This window comes from Apiospora aurea (assembly GCF_038362705.1).
Source record: "Apiospora aurea strain CBS 24483 chromosome Unknown utg000002l_segment0_segment0, whole genome shotgun sequence".
NCBI classification, from domain to species: domain Eukaryota; kingdom Fungi; phylum Ascomycota; class Sordariomycetes; order Amphisphaeriales; family Apiosporaceae; genus Apiospora; species Apiospora aurea.
The window spans coordinates 3,946,209-3,967,432 of record NW_027117389.1 but is presented as its reverse complement, the minus strand read 5'-3'; the positions used below and the strand labels follow the sequence as shown (position 1 = coordinate 3,967,432).

General features: G+C 55.7%; 3 protein-coding genes across 3 annotated transcripts; 1 reads left to right on the top strand and 2 right to left on the bottom strand.

Moving 5' to 3' along the window:
- Positions 1 to 772: 772 nt before the first annotated feature.
- PG986_003587 (uncharacterized protein) lies at positions 773 to 2,056 on the top strand (the record flags this gene model as incomplete). The annotated part of the gene is made up of 1 exon (XM_066839809.1): positions 773 to 2,056. The coding sequence occupies one exon, from the start codon at positions 773 to 775 to the stop codon at positions 2,054 to 2,056; it is 1,284 nt and encodes a 427-aa protein (XP_066704873.1).
- A 2,689-nt stretch (positions 2,057 to 4,745) lies between these two features.
- Positions 4,746 to 7,292, bottom strand: PG986_003586 (uncharacterized protein; the record flags this gene model as incomplete). The annotated part of the gene is made up of 4 exons (XM_066839808.1): positions 4,746 to 5,947; positions 6,174 to 6,237; positions 6,410 to 6,496; positions 6,663 to 7,292. The coding sequence occupies 4 exons, from the start codon at positions 7,290 to 7,292 to the stop codon at positions 4,746 to 4,748; spliced, it is 1,983 nt and encodes a 660-aa protein (XP_066704872.1).
- Positions 7,293 to 19,003: 11,711 nt separating this feature from the next.
- Positions 19,004 to 21,172, bottom strand: PG986_003585 (heme peroxidase; the record flags this gene model as incomplete). The annotated part of the gene is made up of 4 exons (XM_066839807.1): positions 19,004 to 19,716; positions 19,778 to 20,064; positions 20,173 to 20,567; positions 20,684 to 21,172. 4 exons carry the CDS (start codon positions 21,170 to 21,172, stop codon positions 19,004 to 19,006), a joined length of 1,884 nt encoding a protein of 627 aa, XP_066704871.1.
- Between the last annotated feature and the right edge of the window lie 52 nt (positions 21,173 to 21,224).

Here is a 21,224-nt window from a genome sequence, read left to right as displayed (position 1 = left end):
GTTGAGTCGACGCCCGAGAAATCAAGGTTATCCAACCAGTCCATTCCCACTTTTACCCGTTAGGAGGCGATTATGGAAACATGGCCGGTAAAGTCTAATGAGCTGTATCGTTTTTATTCGAACAAGCCTGAATAGGTGAACCGGTTCCCCCCCAAGCAACGCCCGATATGTCAGTTAGTGGCCCAGTTATTACAATTCATCAGGCCGGCTATTTGATAGTGCAAGTCTATGCAGTCGGCGCACCTGCTCCTGAGTAAGTTCGCTGCTGATGCACCCCCATTCAGTTACACCTCTCTGCCTGCCCAGAGCAAACCGCAGCGTAATATCGTGAGGTCCACCTGAACTGGGTTTACCGACGGCACGCCTCAAACCGCATGGAATGAACGCAAGAAGATATGATCCTGCAGGGCTGAGTGAGGCAGTGCTCATCAGGGCACTGGAGATCAACTGACAAAGTCGGGTCAGGAATTACCCCGCCTGTTAGTGGTGAGCCCCACCAACGGTTACTGTCCGATTAAGTATGGCCCAAGCTCAAGCTTCCCCCGAGAACAGTGACAAAACTCGGCGCGGTAGCTGCCTAGCGCCACTGCCACACGCCCTGGCAACCTGAACTTTCTTGAATCTTTCTTTTCTTCTGCCCTTCTCTAAATGAACAACAATTGATGGTTTTGTTCGGAATGTTGTAGAATTCGCCCACTTCTTGTGAATTACCCACAGCGAATATAGCAAGCGTCTCGTTTCCAACCAGCAGTCCGGGCCACTGACTTCAATCATGGCCAGTCGAGCCGCCAGGCCTCCTCGGCTCCAGCACATCCACATCCCCGGCTCCACGCATTGCCTCCCGAGCTACGCCCTTGCCGTCGCCATCCAGTCAAAGCTGCAGCAGCGCCTGCTCGACTACAAGGCAGCCGTCGCCACCGCCTCCGAAGACTCCTCCCGTCCTCTGCCGCCGCCGCCGCCGCCTCCGACCATCCTCTCCTTCATCCCCGCCCCGACTTACACCCTCGGCCGCCGCCAGACCTCTCCCCTCTGCCCTGTCGAGGCCCAGCGCCTCCGAGGGCGGCTGGACGTCTACTGGTATAAGCATGACAAGAGCAGTAAAGGGAAGACGGCCGAGGAGGGAGTGGACTCCCGGGTAATCAACGGACAGACGCTAGACCATGACCACCACTACGCCTCCTTCTACCCTGCTATTCACAACGCGCCGCGCGGCGGCCTCACCACCTACCATGGCCCCGGCCAGGTCGTCTTCTGGCCAGTCATGGACCTCAAGTCGCCCCTGCACCGCCACTTTAGCGTGCGCGACTACGCCTGCCTGCTCGAAAAGACGACCATCGCCTCGATCGCCGAAGCCGCCACCTCGTCCCTACCGTCTTTCCCGCCCGAGGCGGTGCGCCAGAAGGAAGTCAAAGGCTTCACGACGGAGAACCCGGGCGTCTGGGTGAAGCGCCGCTGGGCGGACGGCGACGAAGACGAGGCCGACGGCCGCCCCGGCCCCGAGGGCGAGGAGGAGCGCAAGATCGCGGCCCTGGGCGTGCACCTGCGCCGCCACGTCACGGGGCTCGGCGTAGCCGTGAACTGCTCCATGCCCGTGCGCGGGCCCGAGTCTTACGACCCCTGGCGGCGCATCGTCGCCTGCGGCCTCGAGGGCAAGCGCGTTACGAGCCTGGCGTACGAGATGCTCGACTACCTCGACCAGGCGCGCTGGATCCGGGCGATGGGGCCGCAGCCGCTGGTGCTCCTGGAGGGTCAGTACAAGAACAAGAACAGGGAGTCCTGGGCCGAGGCGCCCGTGCTCGAGACGCAGATGCTCCGGGCCTGGCCTGAGTTCTTCGCGCGGTCTCTGCAGGGGCGCCCAGAAGAGGCTTCGGCCGACGGCGCGAGGGGCAGCGACTCTACCACGACGATGACGCGAGACGATCTCGTGGACGACCTGACCATAGACGAAGTTCTTGGCAAAGGCTGGGAAAACACCATTGACGTTCCCGAGGAGGAGCAGTACATCACCGCGACGAGGAAGCGCGTCGTAGGCACCATACCACTAGAGTCTACCTAGGGAAACGCAGCTCTTGCCCATCTTCATGTGCAACGGACGCGCCGAGATCGAGGATTGGGTTCGAAGAAGGTGACCATGCTGCCGCTGCTCACCTCATGCCCAGGCTCTGTCAGCGCTGTTTGCTGCTGCCGCTGACTGCTGTAGCTCCCGTCTGCGACTCTGACCGGACTGGGCTGGGGCTGGGGCTGGCTGGCTGCACTTCCCAAAACTGCAAATGTGCCCGACTGGCAGCCGCAGCGTCGCATCGCATTACACGACACGACACGCCACATGGCCCCCTCCCCCACAATATGTCAGCTTTATTCCCCCTATGTCCGTATGTGTGCGCTTTTGTACGCGCGGTTGCGCATCGCACTTACACACGCCCGCATGTTATTTCCTGGTACGGTCCCCATTTATGCATGCAGTGTGCGCGCATTTGGATACCTACCCATGTTGTAGGTATACATACAACCGTAATCATTGCCCGGCGTATGTGGGCGCATATAGGGGGAAGGAGCACAGGGGTAAAGGAATAATACATAGTTGGGGCCACGACACCTTGCAGCGGTGCGCCGCTCGTAGGGAATCCCTTTTTTCTTTCCTTCTTCGAACGACGCGGAAGGGCGGGGCGGGGGGCGACCGACATTCCTGTGGACCGGTCATATAGCTGTTGTTTCTATAGGTATCTTCTGCCCTTCAAGCCACGCATTGACGCCAGCAAAGCCAGGCAAGGAAGCGGCATATGCTGCTCCTAGTAGTTGGTAGCTCGCTAGTTCAAGCCGTTGGTGCGTGGCTGTTGGCTGGGTGCCGCAGAAAGAAAGCTGCTGATTGCGCACAACAAGTGGTCGTCGCATAACATGACCTGTATCTTACATGACATGGAGCTGCAGCTAGCGAGGGCGACCCTCTGGGATCAGAGCAGGATTTCCTCCGTTCGGCTGAATAGAGAAAGGGAAGAAAGAAAGAAAGGAAGGAAGAAATGCCCCCCCTTTTCTCGTTTACCGGGATTCTTAGAAGGCAAGACTGGGGGAGAATGCGACACCGTCCAGCCACGCAAAGCCATGAATCACCAGGGAACGAAGGAAAGGCTGCTGGACGCGACTCTACTACATATCGTGACTTTGGGCTACCCAGACGATCCTCTTAACCCAACGTTTATTTCCGTCTGTAGTGTAACCCACGCATATCCTTTCCCCAGCCTGGCCCCCAAGGGGCTAGGTAGGTATATTCGATTGATTGATTGATTGACGTGTCTATGTTCTATGTCATATGTAGCACCACACACACACACACACACATATACATGTCTTGACTTCACACCACCATTTCTCCATGGATCGACACTGGAGTGCAGGATCTACACGTACCCATGTAGCCGCCGCCCGGCTGATCAACATCGACGACGACGACATTCAACAACTCGCGGGCGTTAAATCTCTTTAGCTGACCATACATACCTTTACGCGTACTCTTTTACATATCGACTTAGACTTTCCTGTGTCTAGAAGAGGAAATATTGGCAAGGCAAGCGAGGAAGGGGTGGAGAGGAGAAAAGAAGGGAATGAGGTGAGATCCTAAACCAGGTATTTCTTTCTCTCCATTGTTTCCTTCTCGGCAATACTTGCTGCTTGGGCCAAGGTGACGAAAGAAGCAAACCTCGGCATTTGCCTTCTGATATGTATATGCACTACCGTATACACATACGTACATACATCTGTAGCTGGCCGATATAAATACGAAATCTCATGATCTTGTGGTATCACCAGGTTACTGTAGTGTCATCATCCAACCGTTGAAGAACGAGGCAAGCAGATGCAAGTGAGATTTTCGGCCCGCCCGTCATTCGACTCGTCCTCCGTTCGCCTTCTATCGGTCGGCGTTTGGAGGAAGCAGCGCCATGGCATTCTTCTTCTTCAACGGGTCCCATTTCAAGTAAGGAGGGATTTGTTTTGTTTTCCATTCTTAGATTATAGGTATGATGGGTGCTGATGTCAATCAATAGTGCTTTTCCGCATACGGCCCTGGATGACCCCGATCTCACCCACCATACCACCCTATTGTCCCTTCCCCGTTTCGGGGCCGATATCAAGGGTTGCAAGGTAAGAAGATATCAAAATCTGACTTGACAAGGCTCTCCACCGCATCCCATCTCTTGTCTTGCACTTGCCTCGTCCTGATCTCTGGCTGCTCTTTCTGACCACACATCCGTGCCGTGTTGATGCTGTTGGCTTTCCATTTTTCTTTTCGGTCACCCTCTCGCGCGCTGCTCACTCGTACAGTCCAAATCGAGACAGGGGGCAAAATTGCCAAAGTAGCAAATGCCGAATGCACCCAAAACCACCTGACGTGAAAAGCCATCCATCTTGCGGCCCATCCGAGACGCACAGCTCGTCTGACACGATCTAGGCATCCGAGAGAAAGGAGGCCGACCAAAACAACGCAGTGTCTGATGATGCTTCGTATATCAGATTCCGCGGGAAAAAAGGACATGATAACATGAAAAATCCTTAAGAAGCAAAAGAACGCCTGTGGGGTTATCAAATTGAATTACTGCCTCCGCCTTTTGACACCATGCCATGAATGTGGATGAAGCGAGAACACAAAAGAAAAGGCTCGAAAAGAAAATCATCAAAGCTCGCCGCCAACACCAATTCCCTTTCTTGGCAGGATTCCATTTTCTTCTTGAATCGTCGCGTAAATGCTTTCTTTAGTGACTTCGTTTGCGGCCGCCGCCGTGGCGGCTGCTGTTACTGCTGGTGGGCTGGGTATCCTCGTCGTTCTCGGGCTTGTATTCCTCGGGCTGGAAGTGGGGGTTGTTGTAGTGAGCCGTGTTGAAGTGACTGTTCTTGAACATGCTCGTCGTAAAGGTGGGCTCAACCGTGGTCGCCGGCGAGTTGCCGCTGGGCGACTCGCCTAAGCCCGGGAGCGGATAGTTGTATTTACTGAACCGTAGAGAGTTGAGCGGCGAGATAAGCGGCGCTGCATCCTGCTGCTGCGGGGGCGATGGCTGCTGTGGTGAAACTAACTGCGTCGGGGGGAGCCCGTCCGAGTAGGGCGACGCAAGCCACGGTGACATAGGTGGAGGAGTGTACGCATCCGCGATCGGGGAGCAGGCGGCAGGTGGTGAACCGAGAGGCGAGATGCTGGGTGGACCCATGGCCGGGATCATCGCCAAAGCCGTCATGTCGAGGGTCGCAAAGTCCTGCAGCGAAGAAACACTGCTTTGGCGGATGTCGTGCTGGTGTGAGAGCGAAGTCACACGGTTGACTTGTATTGACGCAGGCCCAGGAGGAATGGGCGGTGTTTGGATGGCCACGCCACCGTTGCGGTACAGGATGTCGTAATGTCCCGGTCGGTAGAGCAGCTGAATCATCGGCTCGACAGAGGCCGCGTCTTTGCCGTTGGCCTCATCTGGCATCCTGTGGACGTTTACCTGGTCCCCTTCACTGCGATCCAGGTAGGCAATCTCGAGTACCATGTTGGCGGGCTTCAGGAGAACCTTGAACAACAGTACCATGCCCAGGTGGTCAATCTCGCGATTCACGGGCAATATCCATTCGTCGCAATAGCTATTCACATCACCCGGGATGAAGGCTTCGTATTCGGCGAAGTTGCCCTTCAGCCATGAAGCGGCAAGCAGTCGAAGGTGGTAGATGATGGCGGCCGATGTCATCTCCTCATTGAATTTCTCCATCAGCATCGCCATCGGATCTGCGCCACTGGTCATGACCTGGATGAGGTCGGTCATGAGATCGAACGTGACATCAGTGAAATCCTCGGTCACCAACGGGGCATAGCCTCCTGCAGTCTCCAGGTAGTCGTTCAAGGCCCGCAACCTGGCAAGCTCGGCCTGAAGCTGGTTGACGCCCCCACATCGTATCAGTGACTCGAGATAGCCGAAGCCGATGGCTGTTGATCCAAAAACACATCAGTACCAGAGCTATTATGAATACCACATGTACGTAAATTCCGGACCGAAGAGTGAAGGGTTGAAAAGGGAGAAAAAGGAGAAATATGACGAGATCGACAAGTCTCATGAGGACCCCCGACGGTTGGGTTGGCCTGCAAATTGCGGGGTACAGGTACAGGGTGGGATATGCAACAGAATCCAAGAAGCGTAAAGCTGCAAACTCACCTCGCCAGCCGCAATTACCGTCGCCTTGGATCGGACGATAGTGGGAGTAAGTCTGGGGTAATGCCTGCGCACCTGGTTAATCAAGGCTGCCTGGAAGGAAAGAGAGCTTGCCCGGTCGGCGAAGGGGGTTGTTCGTAGATGGCATTTTTCCGGCGGGGAAGAGGATTGGACTACCCTATGCCGAGGGTGGGATGAACATCCGTCGTCACTGCCGCCGGCGCACACACAAAACTTACCAGTGTTTTGGCCACAAATGTAGGGTCTGCTTTGGCGTATTCTTCGGTGATCGCTTGGCTGGGAGTCTTCTCGCCGACAAAAGGGCCCTGTCCGTGCCGTTAGAAACAAACCGCCAGAAGGATGCAAATGGGCTCTGCATCAGAATGAACGAAGGTGTGCGAGAGAAACAATTGAGCCTCCAACGAGGCACTTGCGTGCGAGGTAACGAAAAGGAACGTGGTGGTACAAAATGAAATTAAGAAAAAAAGCAACCGGGTCGACGTGGTGTGCGTGCCGGATGTTGCTCACCTCGAGGTTGGGCTGGTATTTACTGGCGGCCAGCTCCTGGTCGGCGACGTCGCTTTGCTGTTCCATTTTGATGTGCTGCTGATAGCGCTGCAAATGATGGCGGTTGTGTTTGCCTGGTCGAGCAGTTTGGCGTCGGGAACGGGAGTTTTGGATGCGATGGTAATGTGCAGCCGAGGCCGCTGCAGAGGGTGCAATTTTGTTGCTGCTGGGGCTAAGGCGGTGGTGGTGCTGGTGCTGGTGCTGATCGTGGTGTTGTCGGAGGGTCAGTGGAGGTAAATCATGGAATGGCAATGGCGAGGTGACGGGGTCGGCGGCACTTGGACTAAGGCCCGGGTGGTTTAGGTGGTGGTTAGCATGGACGTTGGCGCTTTGTACGTTGGGCGCAGCTCCGCCGCTACCGCCGTCGCTGGGATGGCGGTTCAGGCTCAAGCTCCCATTGCCGCCGCAGCTGCTGGGACTGCTGGCCTCGTGGAAAGACTGGCCCAGCGGGGTGGGTGCAAACGAGTACTCGGGGATATGCGCGTTGGCTACATGCACGTAGGCCCCGAACGACGAGTACGGAGCAGCATACGGCGTAGGCATGGGCTGGAACATGCCTGAGCCTAGAGGGAGCAGGTGGGAATCCCGAGGCGGGATATCGTGATCATGTAGCAACTGTGGCCCCTAAGGTTTGTCGTGGGATCGGTTCGATTCGGGGGTTGGGATGCGCAATGGGAATCAACCAGACGTCTCTCTGCCCAATGCCACTTCTCGATATGTCGGACCTAACCTTGGCCCCAGAAAACGATTCACGTCGGAGGTGCAGCAGCTGAAGGGGCTAGTCAGTCGTAGGGCATGGGGCCACCCGACTCGAACAAGCTAATGACGACCGTGTGAGTGCGCGTGGTGTCTGGTGGTAATATGGATATGGATTCGATGATCTGATCATGCAGTTTGGAGAGTTTCCTGGGGCGACAGCAAGCAAGCAAGCAAACCACCAAGCAAATATCCAACAATAGGTTAAGTAGGTAGGCAGGAACAACCCGGACAGGGCCAGGTGTCGGCAGTGGATGGAGGGAAGGAGAGACGGGATGTCGAGGAGGCGGCAAGGGGTGGTTTTCTAGAAGAGGGAAAAGAGTCGAAACTTTTTGTAAGACGAGAATCGGGGTCAGACGGGCTGGGGATGCCCGTACAATAATAAAAGACAGGTGATGGAATGGGCAGGCCCAGCAGTAGGTAGGTAACGAGCTGTCCGTTCGCCCTCGACAATGACCTTATCAACCTCTTACTGTGCAAGTACAAGAAGTAGCGAGCGACGAGACAGGAGCAGCGAGGGCAGATGTGCAGCTGCAGCAATTACGGCGGTAGCCAGTGGTGATTGCATGGACAAGGTTGGGTGCATGGGAAAAGACGGGCAGGACAGGCACGACGGGCAAGACGGGAGCCTTCTGGGGCCAGGACTGGAGCAGGGACTGGAGAGAGTCCACCGAGATCCCGGCATCTATAAGGATACAAGAGTGGCATTGGATATATACCTGTCAACCTGCCTACCTGCCTACATAACAATACTCGGGTATCAAATGGGATAAAACTTGAACGCGGCCAGAACACGGCCATGTACTCTGCGGTACTGTGAGTATGTATGTAACCTTGGGCTGGGTTTGAGAGCCCGGAGAATCTCCAGCATCGGCAAATCCACTGCCTGGCCATCGATGTACTGGAGCATGCAATGCACCCTTAAGTGCGAGCAACAAGCAGCGAGGTTTCTTTTGGCCATCCAGTAAGACAGTCTCGTTCGCGTTATGCTACTATAAGGTAGCACGCAATGCATCCTATCTATACTTACCGCATATTCTCGCGAATATCACCCTTGCTACTGGTGAGTGACCCTTTCTCTAGTCCCTGGGTCTGTGTGTACGAGACGACAGGTACAACACTAACTCTGCACCTGTCTGCCCTGCACCTTCAATAGCGTGGCGCTAATTCCAACCCCCTGCCATGCTGTGCCTCTTCCCTCTCTCTGTCGTACAAGTACAACAATATCACTGCACCAATTGACTAGAACAGCCAAAATGGCCCCGCCGTTTCCATCGTCGCCTCTTGGACATCGATGCGGACTCCATTTGGCTTACCTAGAGCCGGAGTCACTTCGTTCAACTGATCGTATATATACGGGTGCGCCGACGAGAGAGCCGCTCAGCTGCTGCCAGTCTGCCGCACGTGCTGTGTCGTGCGTACGTGCTTTGCTGACGGGAGGACCCTCAGCAGGTAGGGCAGCGGGGAATAAAAGATGGGATGGCAGGGAGAGATCGCAAGGTTAGTCACTGATCGGTGATGCTAGTTGGGCCTCTAGTCAAGTGGAAGCCAATCCTTCAAGTTGAACGGCTTCAAGTTCTCCAACCGAGCGGAAACCCCCTGTTCTTCTGACAAAGCAGCCATGATGCCTCTCTTGGCAACATGCTAAGTGTCTAACCATAGGGTGTTGGGGGACAGGAAGATAAGTAAATAGATTCCGGAATGCATGCGAGTACATGTAACCCGCATGCCATACAATACAGTACATCGCAATAATGGATGCATATTGTGAATACCCCACGTAAACGGGCAGCTTCACACACACACGCGCGCGCGCGCGCGCGGCTCGTGGAAGGAGGCAGGGTCGGGAGATCTTCATTGCTATCAAAAGTCACCGCTGGCCAGCGCCATGAGCGGGCAGGAGGCATGCATGGGGGCGGTGGTATGAAACGGGCTTGAGGGACGGCACAGTTACACCAGAGGAAGGGGGTGACAGCCCAGCAAGCCCGCGTGAGATTCGGGCATTGTGGTCGTGAGACGAGGGGCAGGAGAGCATCATGTACATAGCATGCGGCTTGGGGGCTGGCCAGTTACTCTGGTCCGGTCTGGCCTGGTCTGGTACAATACTCTATCGTCAATTGCCCTCTTTGCCACCCCTGGCCTGGTGGAACTCGAGATTTTGCACACCCATGCCACCAGGCAGGCAAGGCAGGTTGAGAGATACAGACACACATCATCGACCTTGATCCACATGGAAAATACCCTGGCTCGCTACCCTTGTGCGCTGATGCTGACTGCAGACGACACATGCAGTGCTGGGTTAGGGTATGTACTTGCTAGGGTTGGTTCATCAGACCGAGCGTCGCTTTGGCTCACCTTGACCATTGCTGACCTTCTCCCGACATTGCTTGCGTATCTCGGCTCGTCATACGTTTATAGGCCTGCTTGACACGTCGAGGTTCAAGATTTCCGAAATTTCCTTGAAGGATGGGAATTCGTGCGGGCCCGATGGGCTGGTTGTGTATGTGATCGACATGGGAGTCAGTGCGGCATATCCAAAAGGCGAAGAAAAAGCAACTCTAGGAAGACAAATGCACAGACTTGAGCTACCCAGCCCGGTTTCATGGGGGAGGCAGTAGTGCAGAGTAGTGTCGGCTGCTGAGGAAGAAGAAGAGGGGACTTGGTCCCTCGCCCTCGGGGGGTTTACGGTACTTGGATGACTACAGCCCGATACATGCATGTACATTGATTGGGTTTGGCATGATGGGATGTCGAAGGCATTTGCCTCCCATGGGCGGGCAAACATACGCGGCGATCAATCAACCAATTGCTTTGGTCCGAAAGTACTTCGGTTTATTTTGCTCGTGGAATGGCATCATTGATACCTACCTAGGAGGGCATACGAGGGCAGCAAGGCAGGTATAAGCCCGTAACACGGGCAGGCCCACCCGTGCAAACACCCCTCATTCAATGAAAGTCGAGCAACCGCGGTTTTTTTGGCAAGTCGCACAGGCGTCGGCAGCCCGCACCGCCTGCAGACAACGACCCAGCTTCGCATGCCGCTTTGCGACACGGGAATGCCGCAAACCTCAAGCGCAGCCTTGAAACTGGACATGAGAGCACCAGCACCAGCACCAGCACCAGCACCAGCACTATCACGTTGGCTCCGACGCAATCGCAACAGAGCTCGACGTACATTGATCTTAACTCAAGCGACGGGGTTCGAATCCTCCTACCTATCTTCGCCATACCCTCCCTGGCTTACCCAAAATAGCATATCCTGCCCCAGGCTCCGGGGCTTGCTCCGAAGCCTCCTCCCCTTCGTTCTCGTCTCGGATCTGGCTACCACCTACCAGACCGCTGGTTGGTTGCAGGGACTGGTAGCGACTGGTAGCGACTGGACCGGACGAAACTACCACGTATACACATCAACATAACAGCACTCTCTCCAGTCTCTGGCGATGGATGGTTCCCGTCGTTCAATGACGGACCATGACGTTGTCGGATTTAAGTGGTACCGCCCACGTCTGGCAGTCTGGCTCGGGGTCACCATCAAGTCAGACCTAGCGAGCCGGACGAGCAGCTAGTGAAGCCCCATTCGATCGCTACCAAACAAAAACCCGCCCAGAACCCGCCCTTGAGCCCTTGACGTGCGAGCGCTATGAACCTGTGGTTCAGTCTGGGCTTGGGGTCATTGATGGATTCTCTCTGGCAAACGGCAGTCTGGCTCGGCCTTCCGAGACACTCCCCCCATGTAGATGCTGGACGCGTGCGCTGACGCCAAGAGATATATGACCCTCAGCAACCAGCACCGGCTCAATCCCACACGGCGGGTGAACAGACGACTGCGCACCTAACAGGCTAACATCTGCCTGTGTTCCGCTGTACCAAGGAAACCGCTGGGGCCTGGGTAGCTCCGACGAACGACTGTCGTAAGTTCCTGACAGTCCAGAAAGGTCGTGTGTCCAACCCCGACCCCGGTATAGCAGAAGGTGAGGATTGTGGGCAATGCCTCTACACAAGACTGCACAACACAACGCGTTGGCCTCTCCTGCCTGTATGCTGATGACATTACGTTAAAGTGAATAAAGTAACTTCAATATCCGCATCACTAAGACCAGTACCTATACATCTTGGCATGCGCTTAACAGCCGTTCATAATACTGACGCATGGCCCTGAACCGCTTCAAATCCCGCGGGGGGTGGGGGGGAGGGCAGGCACCCGGGATCTGTGGTTTGGAATTGAAGTCCAGTGGCTTCAGTACCTGGAAAACCCCGCCCGCCCGAAATAAACAAGCAGCCTCGCCTTCACCCCGGCAAGCAAGTACACCATTACTCAGACAGCTTTCACTTACAACTTCATGTTTGCCAACACAGACGTCCAATTTATGTATTACAGACAGCAGAGCCCACCCACGGCACTTGAACATGGTTTATCGCCAATATCTATCGACGTCCTGAGAACTCCAGGCCAACATGCAGCACACATTTGTCATCAGCGACGTACTCTGGTACGTACGCCGACGACACCGTGGTTCCTTTGGGTGGAGCTGAGACCTCGATTGGCCACTTACACCGCGACACCTTGCTATCACCAGCATGGCATATCATCACTTACGCAGGGGCAGTAGCAAGTCCCTCCATAGGTAGGAACCCGGCCGATATGGCAGGGGACTTCAAGCCATTCCCTTCTATGGCCACTCATGGACTTGCGTGGTAATCATATCCCCCAGTGCTCTAGGTAAGCCATGTAGCGGAATCACCGCCGCTAGGCAGAGGGAGAATCCGACTCCCACGAGGCTATCGACAAATGCACGCCCGCCCACAGCAGCGCGGCACAGCACCAACGAATCCGCAGAGGAGAGGGCATATATGTACCGCTCCGCTCTTCTCCAATCTAACCCCGGTTAAATGGTATCATGGCGACGGTTGTGACGGCCAGAGTCTGTTTGCGGTTCCCTTGGCACGATCCATACCTCTACATTGTTGAGTCGTCGGCGATTCCAAGGCCAAGGATACATGAGTCAGTTCGGCCATCGCAGAAGGTGCCATGATTTGCAAGCCTCCTTTCGCACGCGACAACTCTACCTAACAGCCTGCAATCTACGGCAACGTAAGGCCAACACCACATGGCGCATATCACCAGCAACTAGGCTCTTGCCTGGCCAATAAGACCTGACCAGGACGCCCCCGGGTTTGTCAAGAGGACCTGCACCGAATCGGAAGATCCGTGCCCAAGATTGGTCGCTGCAAGCACACCTACACCCTTCCAGTGCGCCCTTTCACCCCCAATAAACGATCCCTGCCATGATTGCCCTTCAGAGGTTCAGTTTTATTGACGGTATACATATATCCATTGGACGGGAGGCTCTCATGTTTCAAACCCCGCCCGCCATCGAGAATTTATTCGCATCAGCATGGGCTCCAACGCTGCTCGTCGCTGCAGTGCATACTCGTCACCGCAGCCTGCATAAACCATTTTGCAGCCAGCCTGCTGTGCGAGCTGTCACGTATCACCTTGATTGTGCGATTGGCCGACAGCTGTACAAAGACAGCAGCAAGAGTCTTTCTGCCTCAATCATGCATGGAGATAGAGGTGTGCGGACAGCCCGCCGGCATCTACCGTGAAATCCTATGTCGGTCTGACACTGGAGCCAAGTTGGATCACTCTGTTCGTGCAATGTCCGTCGGTCGTACTTCTTGTGGGTGACGGTGGGATTCGGTGGGATTCTGGCATCGATTTTCTCACTCGCAAGATCCGGCCCCAGTTCCGACAGGAAGCATATGCAAAATAAAAACCACCCCCAACACATATTACGCCGCTTGCAACACCCCTCCCAATATCGAACGGAGCACGACGATCATTTGACAACGGCCGGCCCGACACGACGGGTAATGACAGTAATAAGCACGATCCGTGTTGCGCAAGCCGGTTCCCAACATGGGAAGTCCCAGTACCAACAGCCAACAGTCGCCTTCGGTTGATGCAAGTCACTCCCGCTGACCAGATTTGTAACACCTCCCCGAACTGGACACGAGCAGAAGCCCGCCAGATGCCATTACCTCACACTTGAGCCCCAAGCTACCGGTTATGTATGACAGAGAGCTGCGCATCGAGAACATCAGTTTCTGACCTGTCATGTTTACGAAACCCACCTAACGAAGGACGAGAAAGAAGAATAGGCCCCTTCATCGGAATGGCCTCCATGTCGCCTCACCACCACTAATACAGATACGCCCTAAGGATCCCTGACTCGTCCGCCAGAGACAGACTGCAGCAAATTTGCCAAGCACTCAATTGCAACGCCCACTGCAGACGCAGCTCATGCAACAGGCAAACATCAGTCTAATAACTGTGGCTAATAGCCGCCAATAGTAAAGATACAGTACTTTGCAGTGCACGTACAGAGGTCCAATAGGACCCTCCCGCTCGAATACCCCTTAATCCATTGGTTCAATTAAAGTTGCACTCGCTTCCGGGCCGTGGAAAATCATGGACCTCGGCAGCGCTCCATACTTTCAATTTCGGCTGGTCTAGAAAGGTAAAATCAATGCGAAATGTGTGGGCAAGGCAGGCCAAGTAACGTGGAAGGGATGCGATGCGCGCGCGGAGTGTCTCTTTGGTTGTCACGCCCTCCCTGTCGACGGAGAGAAGCCGTCCCTCCCCGGCGGGCAATGGAACCCCAGGGGGTGGAACAGGTTACAGGAGCTGCAGTCGATGATCAGCGTCTTGCATTGGTCGGGTTGACCACATGCCACCATTAATAGCACCCATGCTTCTTTTTTTTTTTTTTTCCTCCCTTCACCACCTACGACCCTATGCCCGCTTCCCTGAACGCCTTTGCAGATCAATGCTGCAATTGTCTGCGGTCTGAGCATGTGCCCTCGGCATGTTACGCCGCGCCAGCTGAAGATGTACACACAGACACAATATTTCTCTGAATTGAGAAAGTTCCCTGAGTAAATGCAGCTGGAAAGAGATACACGGGCAGGCCGCAATCAAGGATCTGCGGAATGGAATGGGTGTCCGCTCCGGCAGCCGCGCTTGGCCGCAAGCAAACCCTGATGTGATCCCGTTTACCCCCTCGCGCTGTCTCTTTTCTCGCCTGCTGTGTCACCCTCCTTCTGTCTGTGACACACATTCCAATTCCTTGTCTCCCCCTTCCCGCCTCACCACTCTTGGCACTTTTTTTCGGTCAGGACGAGACAAGAAGGGGTTCGCGATCTGTTAACAGCTTGGAACGGTGCTACCGATGACCGCCACAGGCCCACGTCAATGCCGTGTGATGTAATACTTGCCGTATTTGAGCATCTATCGCTGGGAGCTCTCCGTTTCGTCCTACGCTGGTCGCAGCGATTGAACGGAGGGGGGGAGGGCTGTATCATTGGGCCTTCACTGCTTTCTTTTATTGTATCTGGTGGGCGGACTGTTTCCAACTAACTGGTCACTGGTCGCTGTATCACACGCGGCAGACTTGGACACACCGAAGCACAGGTGGATGCTGTGCTGTAAGCCTACGTCCAATTCTTTCATGTGCTGCCCGGCCATCAACTTGTTGGCTAGCTTGGATTGCGTATTGACCATCTCTGCTCGTATTCCAATGGATTTGTGTATACACAAATCAGTAGACCTACTACTGTCTCTCTTTTTTCGAGAACAACCAGGAGCAGCCTACATTCTCTAGAGGCTTCCGCGTGGCCGAGAGGGGAATCTCCGAACAAGAGAATAGAGGTGTCCTTCCCGTCGTCGCCGGTAAGCATGTGATCGTGCCCCGTTTCCTCGAAGCACCTTCTTGTTATGCTCGACAGGTTAATTACTACGAAGAGGAATGATGAGACCCTACCTCGTTTCTCCTCAGTCCCTTCTCCCTACCCCTCCCCCTCCTCTCTTCAGCTCTTTCCGATGTTGTTAGGATACGATGGAAAGTGACACTACCATCTTCGCAGGCCATAGCGCCGCAAGTGGTTTCGAGACGGGCCGTTCCATGATGCGAGCAGGCTCTGCGGTAAGCTCCGCTACTACCTACCCCTTCTCCATTCTCGGCTGGCTCCCCGCGCAGGGGGGCTTTGACAGCTGCTAGGTAGCTCGGTAGCTAGGTAAGCCTGGCAGACACGAGTAGCTAGGCTCGTTTGGTTTTGGCGGCCGAGACTAGCTGAAGCGTTGTCCCTTGACCGGTGAGAAAAGGGGGTGCGGGGTTCCAGAGGCCTACTGCTGGGCGGGGGGTGATGGTGTAGTGGTGATGGGTGTGTATGGGCCTTGGTCGAGACTCTAGGCGAGCGAAGGTTTCGGCTCGGCCAATATCCTCATTGCATCGCGGCGCTTCGTCTTGGCATGAGGCGGTGCAAGGGGAATCGTCCAGGGGGGTAGAGTAACTAGCTAGCTGAGTCTTCCAGGTTCATGGGAAGTCGTGCATTCAGGGGCTTCTGAAGGAGAGGGCCAGGGAAGGGTGATGCGACCGATCACATCCTGGGGATTGACGTTACGATAACCTCAGCACGAACTGCTGGCTGGTGTCCCACGTGTATTCCAGTCTTTTCGTCGTCGTCATTCCAATGATCGCCGTCAATAGTGGCCATGGACATGCAGTCGTCTCGGTAGGTTCGGAGGTCTAACTGACAAGCACGGTAAGGTATCTCGAAGTATATCCCTAGTGCACATCGTGACAGAGAGGGAGGTCCCAGAAGCGCCGAAGGCCAGACCCAACGTGCATGTGTGAGACATGGGGACCTGCTAGCACAGCTTCGTGGAGATGGAATGCAGTAGTGATCGCTCTTGTAGGAGAAACCCCTGTTTCTGTTCCAACACCATCATCACTGTCATTGCCATGGAAGGTCTACACCACATCGAGAGAACACGGGTATTCTCAACTATAGCAGCACTACTGAGGAAGTCGATTGAAACCCCTAGAAGAGTCGACCGTCTCATTACGTACGCGAAGCACAGAAACATAGCTTCATCAGGGGTTCAGCTTGACACAGTTTGGCTTTGTTTATGTACGACAATCAATTCCCCTCCCTCTCCCTAAACTCAAGTCGAGGAGTCTACGTACCTCCAACGACGATGGATAGATCCTTGTTTACATACTGGATGCCGGGGGTAACCAGATCGCCGACCATCTCGACACTGCCCGCTTACGGGGGTCACCGACCCGAGAGATACACGACATCGTTCTTTAGTCTAGAGCATGCCATTCCACCGAGATCAGCATCGACGACTAGCTGTCAGGCGCCCTGATGTATACGTTATGTCATTCATCCAGCCACGGACTCGCTGGCCTGGAAAGAGCGAAAACATCTGCGCGGATCGACTCTGATGTCACCAGCTCCGTGTCAGACAAGCATTGCAAAGTTGCGAGATTGCTAAAAAAGGGCAAGAACACGCTGGCTGGACATCTCAAGGAATGAACCAAGACATGGATCTAATAGAATAGGTCACTAACGAAGCCGTGAACGCCGAGCACAGCCCCCTGGATAGAACCAATCGAAACTATCAACTGCAAACGTCAACCGCTGTGTTGCCCTCCCCGTCGAGCACGCAGCGAGCGAGATCGGGCGGTTTCGTTTCCTCGAAACCGCACGCCAACTTAGCTTCGCCCTCGGCGAGCTCATTGGAGCCGCCGTGAAAGTCGCCGACGGGCCAGCATCATGCAGGGCAACATTCCCAGTTAATCATGCCCACTTTCTCAACCATGTCGTGGTTCGGGTGGTTCAGGTAGGGGCAGTTGCCCTCGTTGGAATTTGTGCCAATCTAGATTTCGTCCGAGTACTTGTTGCTAGGTTCAGCCCAATGGCGAGGCATTGGGCAACTGTCCACAGGGCCCATGAAACCAATCACTGCCGTGGATAGAATCGACTCGTTGATCGTGCGTACCTCCTTCCGGGCCGACGCAAAAGAGCATGTCTACTTTCCCTCGCTCGAATGGAATGGCGCAGACGTCGCGAAAGCCCTTACCTGGAAGCCCTGCCTACTCGAGCCTGGCGTCGTCACCAAAGTCCCCACTGAGGTGAATAGTAGTTTTTCGACACGGCATAGCGAGGCCCGTTGGAGCCGATTCGTGCAATTTATATGGCTTGCGAGTTCCGAAGGGCGGCTCGCTTCAACGTTGGTGTGCCGGGCTGCGTCGTTGTCCCAATTGACCTATTGGTCGGAGCCCGTCAGTCGGTAACCCCCTTTTCGATATAGATGTATGTCATGGAATCAATACCTCCCTTTGAGTCCCAGCAGCGATGTCATTCAGCGTTGATATGAAAGTGGCAGAGGTGCCTGTCGCGGAGAAGGCAGTCTTCCGGCAGTACAACAGAGGCATTGGCCGTGGGAAGTGTACAGTAATCTGACAGCTTGGGAATAAGCGTATATCGGTCCAATATAGACAAGAGTTCTGTGCATTTGGGCTAGGTGTAGTCAGAGCCCCAAGTCAGCTGCAACGCGGCGGACAAGGGATTATCATGTCGTAGTCCTGGTTCATGCCCGTCTAGAAGAGGATACACCGCGATATCATATTGGCTCAGAGTTACGTAGCTAAAACGCGTTTTCCATGATCTACTTGCAGTTGCATCTACGTCCATGGCTGCTTGCTCGCTCCGTCTCCCATTTCAGCAGCCAAGCTGCTGGACCACTACTATAACCTCATTTTTTATTTTTTTTATTTTTCTCCCCTTCCCTCACGCCTCCGCGGCGATCGCTCGCCTCTCGTACACCAGATATTGAACATCAAACTTTATGTCGCTGCGGTCGGAAGGCCCGCGATCTCTGTCTGGTCGATCGGGCCACTCCGGCGACTCGGCGGTAGGGTCATGTACACCGGGCCCAGCTACTGTGTGCAGACGGCCAGGGTCCGGCGTGGTTTACCATTCCCCAGACATATGGGAGAGACGGCGCCCACTGAGGATAGGTTGCTAAGTATGTACGTATCTTTTCGGGTGCCGGGCGGGCCTTTGTTGAATGCAGTAGGTTATGGCAGAAAGGGTTCGGTCAGATTCAAGCGCAGAGCGATAGCTGATCGTCAACGAGCAGAGCCGATCTTCAAGAAAACCAAAGACACCTCGGGAGACTTCGCGCTTTCTAGAGAAGTAGTACCAGCAGCGATGCGGGAGGAGTCAAGGTGGCAGCAGCAGCAGCCACGCTCGACACGCTGGAGTTGAAGACATCGTCCAAGAACTATATGTACGTGAACCTGGATTGAACTACAGGAGGTCAGAGACGAATTGCGAAAACTGAGGATCTCCAGGTACTCTCAAATGGTGGCGACCGGAGGAAATTGGTGCGGCACAGCAGTGATGTACCGCCAACTACACCGACAGGGGGCGCACCCGAGCTTGTGCTAAGCTTTTTACTCCGGTAACATTCTAATAGCCTACGCGACCTCGGCGCACGTACGCTAGAGATACCAGAGAGGCATTCTCCCCTCAAGTCTCCCCCGAAGAGCGATACAACCCAATCCTACTGTACTATCTGTCCGCATCTCGCTTTTCGTCATCCTGTCTAACTCCCGACGACCCCTCTCGTTTACCTCCAGACCCAAGCACCCTCTCTACTTGGCCGGCGGCGCGTTCGTCTCCTTGCCCTTATACTTCCTCGACTCCTCCATCTGCGCCCAGGGCGCGAACGCGTTCTTGCTCCGGCCCAGCGTCGGCGCCAGCTCGGGGAAGTGCCGGACCAGCACGTCCTTCATGGTCGAGTGCTGGACCCAGCGGAAGCCCTCGGGCGTGTACGTCGCCGCGTCCCACTGCCCCGCGATGAAGCGGTCGCTCTTGAGCCGGCGCGACGCCATCAGGATGAAGACGCGGAACGCCGTCTCGCTGAAGCCGAAGCCGGGGATCACGGGCTCGCTGTGGGAACCCACCAGCGCGTCGACTTGGGTCACGTCGCCGCCGTAGGCCGCGGAAAGCTCCTGGGCCAGGGTCGGGTTCTGCTTGCCCGTGAGCTCCTCGAAGGTCGTGGGCACGCTCAGGCGCAGCAGGCGCCGGAACTCGCAGTACCGCGGCACGCCACGCTCGCGGTCTCGGAGTAGGTCGACCGTGCCCATGTCGCGGTGGATGCCGTCCGGGTCGGTGAAGTCGCGCAGGAAGTCCGGGTAGTTGTTGTTGGTGATGGCGCCCGGGTAGTTGATGCCGAAGGTGTAGAAGAGGTCGCCGAACGACAGGCCGTCGTCGAGCGGCTTCTGCGCGCCCTGGAAGGCCAGGTCGCCGATCGGGGTCGTGGTCTGGTGCTTGCCCTGCTTGGCGTCGAAGAAGGCGATGTCGTCTGAGACTGGTTAGTGTCGGGAGAAAAAGGTAGGCGGTAAGGAAAAGGGGCAATCGTTCACCAGGAATGAGAGAGTGCATGCGGTACACGGACACGAACTCCTCGGTCAGACTGTAAGGGACACCGTCATGGTCCACCCCAGAGCCAGGGATACCGGAGATGATCTCACTCGTCTTGGAGATGCGGCCGACCAGCTTGGTGAGGTTCTCGCCCACGATGCCCCACCAATTGGCGTTCATACCGATCTCCAGCGCGGGATGGGCGAGGATGGCTGGCGTCCATTCGACCGTGTGGATCTTGGCCATCAAGGCGCAGTTGACGAGCCTCGCCTTATCGAAGATCTGGTCTCTGCATGGTTGACGCAAGGGCCTTGATCAGCTCAACAGTTCATGATACGTGCGTATGTGTGTGTGCCCCCTTGGAACGAAAGCCACGAAGCACGAAGGCGTCACTTACCCGGTCCAGTTCGGATAGCTCTGGCGCAGCATGTCGCACAGGGCGTTGTGCTCCAGCGCGAAGAGCGTGTGCAACATCTCCATGCCCACCCACCAGTTGTTGTGGAAGCCGGTGAGGGGGTTGCCGTCCTGGTCGCGCGGGATGAAGGCGCCCGTGCCGTTCTGGTTCAACGTGAGCTTCCCGTCGGGCAGCTTGGTGCGCAGCGACTTGGTGATCTCCTCGGTCGAGCCGTAGATCTGCGAGCCGTCCCACCAGGACGTGTTGGGGTTCTTGTAGCCGGGGCATTTCTTGTCGGATGGGTCGAGCGTCGCATCCGGCTTCGTCTTGGGTAGCTGCATCGTCTTACCCGACCACTTGTCGCCTTCGGGTAGCGGGATGTGGAAGTTCTCTTCGTCCTATGGGGGAAGTCAGCCCGTGGCTCTCGGCAGTCTATTGTCGACTTCAAATGCAAGTAACGGAGAGAAAGAGGAGGCTCACATTCTCGTGATTGAACCAATCGTGCGTCTGGAACTGAATCCAAGCCGCGGCCAGCAGGTTGAGCGTCGTGGCCGGGATGAAGCCATTGGGCTTTCGCACCATGAACTTCTCGCTGATGGCCCGGGGGTTCGGGGTCCAGAGCTCCTCCTCGGTCGGCTTCGGGCAGTTCTCGCGGGGGGAAGTTGCGGCCGAAGCGCATGCCCGCGCAGCCCATCAGGGGCAGCTCGAGCGAGTTGTACTTGCCGTCCGAGTTGCGCGCGTTCAGGAAGCGCTCGTCCTCCAGGGCGTCGCCGTAGCGGCCCTGGGCCGACGGGTCGACGTAGCCATCGTGGAGGTTGTAGTTGCGCAGCGAGATGCGCAGGAAGGCGAGGTTGAAGGCGCCGATGAGGCCCGGGAGCTTGAACCAGGGCACGAATCTGTTGATGAACTCGAAGGTTCTGACTCCCGCCCTCTCAACCAGCGAAGGCTGGAACTTCCTCTTTGGCTCGCTCATGTTGGACTTGCTTTTAGGCGATGGCTCCATGTTGTCTAATCACTGAACTGGCTGGTTCGTGTCGATATCAGTGGCTTCCAGA